Below are 8,902 nucleotides of genomic sequence, written 5' to 3'. Positions count from 1 at the left end.
CACAGTGTTGACGTCACTTACGTCACTTGTTTCTATGATGATGTCACTGTGTTGACGTCATGTTTCCTTGCACCATCCTTGAGTAATGGGTGATTTGGTCTCGATTTTTTTTCTTAATTTTTTTTTGTTTAAAACAAGAACACAACTCATTTCTATACGATTGAAAATGGATGTACGCTTTCAACACCCGTTCACGTGTGTGATCGCTGGACCAACTGGCAGCGGTAAAACTGAGTTTGTGGTAAAGTTTTTGCAACATCTCAAAGAGATGATAACACCTTCTCCAAATAAGGTGTTGTGGTGTTACGGGGAGTGGCAGGAGAGGTTTAAAACAATCCCGGATGTTGAGTTCTTACAAGGTCTCCCTTCAAGTGATGTCTTTGACTCGGAGAATAAAACATTGGTCGTGCTCGATGATTTGATGAGCGAAACTAATCGTAGTGTGACAGATCTTTTTACGAAAGGAAGCCATCATAAAAACATCAGTGTGATGTACATTGTTCAAAACCTTTTTCACAAAGGGAAAGAACACCGAACGATTAGTCTCAACGCACATTATTTGGTGGTGTTTAAAAACCCTAGAGACAACTCTCAGATACTTCATTTGGCAAAGCAAGCTTATCCGAGGCAAACGGGTGTTCTTCAAGAAGCTTTTGCAGACGCAACATCTAAACCTTTCGGTTATTTACTGTTGGATTTTAAACAAAGCACCCCAGAAAAATTTCGATTGCGAACTGACATCTTTCCAGGAGAAAGCAATTTTGTATACGTCCCCAATCCTCGATGATGACTGCTCGTTTACAACGACACATCGACACACTCAAACTTCTTTCCAAAGCGAATCATGATGTTGCTAAAGGGGTTATAAAGTCAGCAGATAACGAATTGATTAAGTGTGTTTGTGATTGTTGCTACAACGTGTTGAAGGGCAACGTCCCCATCTCTTCAAAGCAAAAGGCAAATCTGCTTAAATACAAGAAACCTTTGCGTGAACTGGCCAAAAAGAAGACCAGTCTTACTAAAAAACGACAGATTATTCAACACGGAGGCTTTCTGGGAGCTCTCCTGTCCGCCGTTGTTCCTGCGATCGCTGGGTTGATCGGCACTTTGGCTTCGAAATAACAAGATGGAGAGTGTCAAAAAGATGAGTCTTGTAGAACCAAGGCTTCTAGAATCGATGCGGGAAAAGAACATTCAAAAACCTCCTTTTCTGAAAGCGATGAGCGAGTTGGACTCCAAAATGAATGACATTCTTTCACGTTCTGATCTGACCACGAGTGAAAAAGTGAAACTGTACGATCAAATCTTGCAGCAGTATATTGTTTATCGTGAAAAATATGTCGACACTCCAACAAAGATTGTTCTTGAAGAGAAACGACATTTTACTGAGGATGACATATTGGCAGGAGTTGCAAAAACCTACCTCGGAAAAAGTCGCGATCTTGTAGCCTTCATCAAAAACAATCCTTCTCTCGGTTGGAACAAATCAGGCGAACTCACGATTCACGAACAGGCGATTCCTAACTCCAATATAAAACATTTGATTTCGGCTGTCGTTCATAAATCGAAAAACTCTCAACCGATCGGTTTGAAAGAGTTTCAAGAAGAGTTGGGTGAAGCTCAACCTTTTCCCAGTCTCAAAAAGAAGATAACATGGCGTCAGCACGATTGATTTATTATGACGCCGGGAATCCTGGAAGCTTCGGTGGAGAGGAAAGACTACGTAGGGTGATCAACAAACCTGTAAAACCCTGGCTCAGCTCTCAAGACGCTTACACACTCCATAAACCGATTCGCATACGCTTTCCACGTCGTCGTGTGGTGGTAGGTGGCATCGCAGAGCAATTTCAAGCTGATTTGATCGATTTGATCGCTTTGAAAAAAGAAAATCGCAACTACAAATATCTCTTGACTTGTATTGATGTTTTTTCAAAATTTGCTTGGGTTGAACCTTTGAAAGACAAAAGCGGAAAAAGCTTAGTTCGGGCCTTCTCAAAGATTGTTCAAAAATCTTCTCCTCGGACATTGCAAACCGATAAAGGTACAGAGTTTACAAACAAAACTTTTCAAAAATGGTTGAAAAACCACAGGATTTATTTCTTCACCACACACAATCAAGAAACAAAAGCCAGCGTTGTGGAGCGGTTTAATCGCATCCTTAAAAATCGCATGTGGCGCTATTTCACCTGGAAGAATACCAGACGTTATGTTGATGTTCTAACCGAGTTGGTGCGTTCCTACAATCATTCATACCACAGAAGCATCAAGCGCACACCGGCCTCCGTTAACACTGAAAATCAAGAGATTGTTTGGCAAACTCTTTACGGTGACATTTCCTTGCCTAAACAACCGAAGCTTGAAGCTGGTTCGCTTGTTCGAGTCAGCAAAAGCAGACGAAGCTTTCACAAAGGTTATTTACCTAACTGGACAGAGGAATTGTTTCTCGTGGACAAGGCTTTGACCGGTGACCCCCCGGTTTATGTTTTGAAAGATTTAGACGGGGAAGCACTGCACGGTACGTTTTACGAACAAGAAATTCAAAAAGTTTCAAAAGAAAACGACATCTACAAGGTAGAAGCGATTCTAGGGAGGAGAAAAAAGAATCGAAAGAATCAGATCCTTGTAAAGTGGCTCGGTTACCCGGACAAGTTCAATTGCTGGATTGACGAAGCGAGTGTTGTACGTTATGGTTGAGTGGAAAATGTGTGGAAAAAACGTTCCCAGAAGTGAAATAGTCTATTTTTTTCAAATGGTTGTCATTTTGATTGTGATATCGTTCAGTCTCTACAATCTGAGTTTAGAAGAGGACTCGCACAAACTTTGGATCGTGTTGCTTTCCAATTGTTTAGGTTTGGTTATGCCCCAACCCAAAATAAAATATCCAAAGAAAAATGTTTTACCTAACCCTGCCGAGTAACAGCTCCATGAAATTTTTCCCTTCCAACACCTTGACGGATTATGTGGTCAGACTACCGAATGAGATCAACTTGGAAGGAGATTGGGAGGTTGGTATCGCCGAAATCCAATATCCACACTCCTGGAAGAACATCACCAATTCGGTCAATCATTGGTTGCGCTATGTAGACGGTGTAATTGACACTGTCGTGGCCTTGGATTCTGGTCACTACCCTAATCCTCAAGCCATCCTTCAATACTTGGAAATGAAATTAAAGCGTACAATTGGAACGCAATTGTCATTACACTTGTATTACAATCCTTACACAAGGCTTATCAATATGTTGGTCAAAAGCGGCGCCCACATCACGATGGGTGAAGGACTTGCTCAATTGTTGGGGTTTCATAGAAAACGTTTTAAAAGCGGTGAATATGAAGCAAGACGTCGCGTAGATATACACCAAGGCTTTTATACCATGTACTTGTATTGCGATGTGGTAGAACCCAGGGTGGTCGGCGACACCTTAGCTCCTTTGCTGGCTATAGTTCCTGTGGAAGGAAAAGATGGCGATTACATTTACCAAAGAAGTGAGAAAGTGCATTATCACACGGTTCAACTGAAAAACTTCGACACGGTACATATATCGCTGCGAGACGATCAGGGCAAGCCAGTTCGATTTGAGACGGGAAAAGTAGTGGTCACGCTTCACTTTCGGAAAAGACGTCTTCATCAACTATAATGCCTCACAAGCCCGCGTTCTGTTGCAACGCAAGAGCCTATGAAAACTACTACGTCTCTCAGGTTGGTCACGGTACACCAGGGTTTTTTTCCGGCGCCCAATATCAAAACGGTTACGGTTTGGGGAGTATATTTTCCAGCCTCGGAAAAGCGATCTTGCCTTTGATCAAGTCAGGAGCAAAGACGGTTGGAAAAGAAGTTCTCAGGTCAGGTGCACATTTTGCTTCGGATGTGTTATCTGGAAAAAGTGCAAAAGAAGCGGCTTTACAAAGATCGAAGCAGGCTGGTGTCAATTTATTGAAACGCGTCGCGGCCCCGGTCCATCGAACCCCACCACGCGAGACCTTTTTCTCATCTCCGCCTGTCAAAAGGCGAAAGAAAATCAAAAAATCCAACAGTTTGAAAAAACGTAGACGGAAAGCGGTCGTATCAAAAGACATTTTCGATGGCTAGCTTGATTCATGAAAAGTCTTGTGAAGGATTGAAAACCGAGCTGGATTTGTTCGCTGTTCCGCCTACCCAAACCAGTTTGGAAAGTGGACATTATGTGGAACATCGCCCGCAATCTACTCTCACCGACAGCGGTCCTGTCGAGTTTTTGATTGTCGAGGAAGGTGACTACTACATCGATTTGGCCAACACCTTACTCTACGTTCGTGCTAAAGTGGTCAAAAACGACGGCACAAATTTAGCAGCAGACGATGCCGTTGCTCCGGTTTGCAATTGGTTGCACAGTCTGTGGTCACAGATCAATCTAAGCCTAAACAACACCCAGGTATCTCAATCGAATCACACGTATCCCTACAGAGCTTACTTGGAGACTCTTCTCAGTTTCGGAGGACCTGCAAAATCTTCACAGCTCTCTGCAAACTTATGGTACAAGGACTCCAAGGATAAGTTTGATACGCTCGCTGTTGCAAATGCAGGCTTCAATCGACGCAAGGCGTTGACGCAAGAAAGTCGATCGGTGGACATGATAGGGAAATTGCATCTGGATATGACCTTTCAGAATCGATATTTACTCAACGGAGTCGAGATGAAGCTCAAATTGACTAGAGCCTCCGACGCGTTTTGTCTCATGGGGGCAGGAAAGGTCAAGCTGCAAGAAGTGGCTTTATTCTGCAGAAAGGTCAAACCCAGTGACCCTGTAAGAATCGCCCACATCAAAGCGCTCCAGTCTGGAACAGCCAAGTATCCAATCCGCCGTGTAGAAACAAAAGCTTTTACCGTGCCAAGAGGCAATCTCACCGTCACCAAAGAAAATCTCTTTCTCGGTCAGTTACCAAGAAGGGTGGTGATCGGCATGGTGGACAATGCTTCTTTCAACGGTCTGTCGGCCAGAAATCCGTTTGATTTCAAACACAACTCTGTCAATTTTTTGGCTTTGTATTGTGACGGAAAGCAGATTCCTTCCAAACCATACCAACCTGACTTTGGAAATGGAAAATATATACGCAGCTACCTCTCGCTATTTACAGGAACAAATCAATATTACGCAGACGAAGGCAATGATATCTCCAGAGCGGAATATCCAGGCGGATATACCCTGTTTGCGTTTGATTTGACACCGGACCTTGGCTCGGGGGCGAGTCATTTCGAATTAATAAAGCACGGAAACTTACGATTGGAAATTCACTTTGCGACAGCCTTACAGCAAACTATCAACGTCATTGTCTATGCAGAGCACGACAATCTTCTAGAAATTGACCGCAACAAAAGTGTCATATTCGACTATTCGGCATGAACTCGGACCAGATTTCGAGGATTTTATTCAACGACTCTTGTCTAAAGCGTGTTTTCAAGGGTGTGTACGCGAGAGACATGTTGCCCCAAGACGTATCTCCACCTGCTGCCTTTGTCTTCAACACAGACGAAAGCGATCAACCGGGTGAACACTGGGTTGCTGTTTATTTGAACGGTCACGAGCAAGGCGAATTTTTCGATTCTTTTGGTATCCGACCCTACCACCGTGAATTTATCGATTTCATGCATCTCCACTCGATCGATTGGATCTGGAACCACACCACAATTCAAGGACCTTTGTCGCTTGTCTGTGGCCACTATTGCATGTATTTTCTATTAAAACGCTGTCGCGGTGTTTCCATGAAGGCGATTGTCTCAAATTTTTGTTCTGATCTTAATGCAAACGATCGTGCTATTGAAGATTTTGTACGCCAGCGTTATAGAGTAAAAATTTAATTTGTACATTTGTTTTGCTATTATGTATTCGTGTCTATTGCACAGTTGCTGCATTTTTACTTTTATTTCATGTATTTTCTATTAAAACGCTGTCGCGGTGTATCCGTGATAAGGCCATTGTCTCAAATTTTCGTTCTGATCTTAATGCAAACGATCGTGCTATTGAAGACTTTGTACGCCAGCGTTATAGAGTAAAAATTTAATTTGTACATTTCTTTTTCCGACGTAAAGTTAGAAAAAATAAACTTTCTAATTAACCTTTCAATGCAACGGTTTAAAGTTTAGCTTTTTTTTTTAATTCTACCTTTGCACTTAAAATTAAATTCTACCTTTGCACTTAAAATTATATTGCTGTTGTTGTTCAATAAAAAGTTGTTTTTTTTTTTCATTCTACCTTTGCACTTAAAATTATATTGCTGTTGTTGCTCAATAAAAAATTGAATACAAGTTTGCAATTTTATTTTATTGCAAAGCGCAAAAAAAAAAGCTAAAATGATGCAGGTGAAAAGACACAAGTTTATTTTATTGCAAAGCGGAAAAAAGCTAAAATGATGCAGGTGAAAAAAAACAAGTTTCTTTTCGAAATTTCATTTCGAAGAAATGAAATTTCGAAAAAAAAAAAAAAAAAGACATCTAGATGTTGCGGCGACGTTTGCTTGGGGGCTCGTCAGAAGCGGTACATTGCTTGACCTGAGACCGTTTGAGCAGTGCAAGGAGTGCCGCAAATTGTTCACCATCGTCAGGGTTGTCGAACTCGATCTCCTGGTTGTAAATCGCATAGGATTCGCAACGATCCAGAACGTGGACTAGATACTGGCTTGGTGCGTAGATGTTGTTGCTCTCGAAGTTTAAGACAAACTTATCTTCAGCAATTTCTGCCCGCACCAAGTCGACGCGTTGCTGATGACGGCAGTCATCGTCGATTTCCGCTGTGCTCCAGTATACAACAGTCAAGAAGGGGCGACTCTTCTTTCTGGGAAGAAAAGCGAGATAAGGAACGTTGAGAAAGAGACTTTCGGCGACCTTTAAAAGCTGCTGCGTGTTAAATTGCAGGGTTCCACGCTTAACAGTGAGGATAGCCTTGCGCAGTCGACCGTTACACGGTACGTGATCACCTTCGTCAAAGATCGCCGTAAACACATTGCGAATAGCGTACGATCGCTGCTTCAGATCATCGGCTTTATCCATCAAACGTTGAGACTCCATCAAACCGTTGTAACAAGACGTCGCCGGGAGAGTGTTGATCGATTCTTCGGTGATTTGAAGAGCTTGCTGTTCTAGTTTTCTTGCAATGCTAGCACAGGATTGCATTTTGTCTCACACTCGAGCACTGCTCCTTTTTATAGGCTTGAAACCTTTTTTTTTTTCAAAGACCTGTTCAGACCGGCCCACCAAATGCGGCAATCAATTTTTATATATTTTTTTTTCAAAGACCTGTTCAGACAGGCCCACCAAAGAAACGTCGCAAGCAACTCAAGGTGTTTATCAGGAAATGGTGCAACAACAGAGTTTGAAACAAGGAAATTAAGAAATTGATAGCGTTACCTTATCTGTGTAGCTGTTACTACGTTTCCAACACAATGAATATGATAAAACATAAAAATAAATCAACAGAGATTGAAACAAAGAAAATTTGCTTGTCTGTACAGCTTTTCACTATGTTGCCAACAAAAGAATATGATAAAAAACAAAACAAGTAGTTAAATTTGCAGCGGTTCTGTCGATACACCGTCTTCAAGAACCTTGCGTTTGATGTAAAGATATGTAAGGCTCACACGTTCTTGCACGCAAGTATGGACGGCGTTTTTATGAACTCGAAATGTTGTGTTTTTGCCAGATGCAGGAACGCCGGTTTCAAGAACATCGAGATATGTTTGTTCTGTCAACGGGTTTTGTTTTTTGACGATGCCTTTACAGGAGAGTTTATTTCCTTCTTCACCGCTGCAGTGGTAAGTTTTACTGTTCAAGGAGACAATCGATTCGCCGACAAATTCTGTCTTGAAAAGACCCGGTTCACGTTTGTCAAACTGCTCCCGAGCTTTGCAACACGCGTGAACCTGCGGCCATGTTTCGAATCGACACCGTGTTTCAATAAAATCATTCATATGCTTGTCGCAAGCGGGCGAAGGCAGCCAGCGATGGAATTCCGTAAAGAAGGAACGACGTTCATTTGGTTTGACCAAAGCATCCAAACTGTCACCAGCCAACGCAATGTAAAGTGAATCGGTGTCTGTGTTAAAAAAACATGTCTTAAAAAAACATCTTGTTAAAAAAAGCATTTGTTATTTTATCGGTAAATCGACACAAACTTTTACGTTAGGCTTGTGCTGTTAGGTGGTGCTAGAGAGCTGTTAACCACTTACCTGAATAGCAGACTTGAAAATCGTCTCTGTTGATGTAACGATCGAGAAATTGGAAATAAAATTCAAGCATTCTCAGCTTTGCATATTGATACACGAAAAACGCCACTTGAATAGGCAGGTTCAGCTTTACTTTCCTTGGCATAGACACAACTTCAAAAAGTTCTGGAGTGATTTCAAGCAAACTTCTGAAACTGTGGCTTTCGATCTTGCGAGAAAGACCACCTTCGCCCACAAGTTGCACTGTCCGATGGCGTTCTTTGTTGGTTGCCATTTTACCATACCCACAATTTCCAATTAATTTTTCAGTGTCGGCGATAATTTTGAAGCTGTCGTGAATATCAGCTTGGCGCCTAGCGGAACAAACGTTTTGAACAAATGTTTGAAAGGGTATTTTCTTGGTGTAACACATCACTGAATAAACCGCTGTCACTTGCAAACCGTTTTCGATGTACCATTTTAAGAGTGGAGTGGCCAGCAAAATCTTGTCACCTCTGTAGCTACCAACGAGTGTTCGCCGCGGTCGCTTTAATAAACCGTGCTGGCGAGCATAAGTCGCCATAGTCGACCCAATGTCGCCCAAACCAATTTCAATATTTTTAAAAATTGGTGTCATTTCGGAAAAAAACTTGCGCCGTGACTCAGGACGTGAAGATCACACAAAACCAAACCAAACAATTTACCACAGGCAATTTCTTTGAGAATTTGA

General features: G+C 42.0%; 1 protein-coding gene across 1 annotated transcript; it reads left to right on the top strand.

Moving 5' to 3' along the window:
• Positions 1-3,634: 3,634 nt before the first annotated feature.
• LOC145776293 (uncharacterized protein F54H12.2-like) lies at positions 3,635-5,378 on the top strand. The gene is made up of 2 exons (XM_082587696.1): positions 3,635-4,031; positions 4,114-5,378. Exons 1-2 carry the CDS (start codon positions 3,635-3,637, stop codon positions 5,376-5,378), a joined length of 1,662 nt encoding a protein of 553 aa, XP_082443822.1.
• Positions 5,379-8,902: the final 3,524 nt, after the last annotated feature.

The sequence above is a fragment of the Aplidium turbinatum genome, chromosome 8 (genome assembly GCF_918807975.1).
Source record: "Aplidium turbinatum chromosome 8, kaAplTurb1.1, whole genome shotgun sequence".
In the NCBI taxonomy this organism is placed as follows: Eukaryota; Metazoa; Chordata; class Ascidiacea; order Aplousobranchia; family Polyclinidae; genus Aplidium; species Aplidium turbinatum.
The sequence above is the reverse complement of the archived record's forward strand: the minus strand, read 5'-3'. Positions and strand labels throughout refer to the sequence as shown.

Excerpts from the sequence above, each read along its gene's own strand:
- LOC145776293 (XM_082587696.1), top strand. The coding sequence starts at position 3,635 with ATGCCTCACAAGCCCGCGTTCTGTTGCAACGCAAGAGCCTATGAAAAC. Across the intron at positions 4,032-4,113 it reads GAAAATCAAAAAATCCAACA|GATTGAAAACCGAGCTGGAT; the intron begins GTTTGAAAAAAC and ends AGTCTTGTGAAG.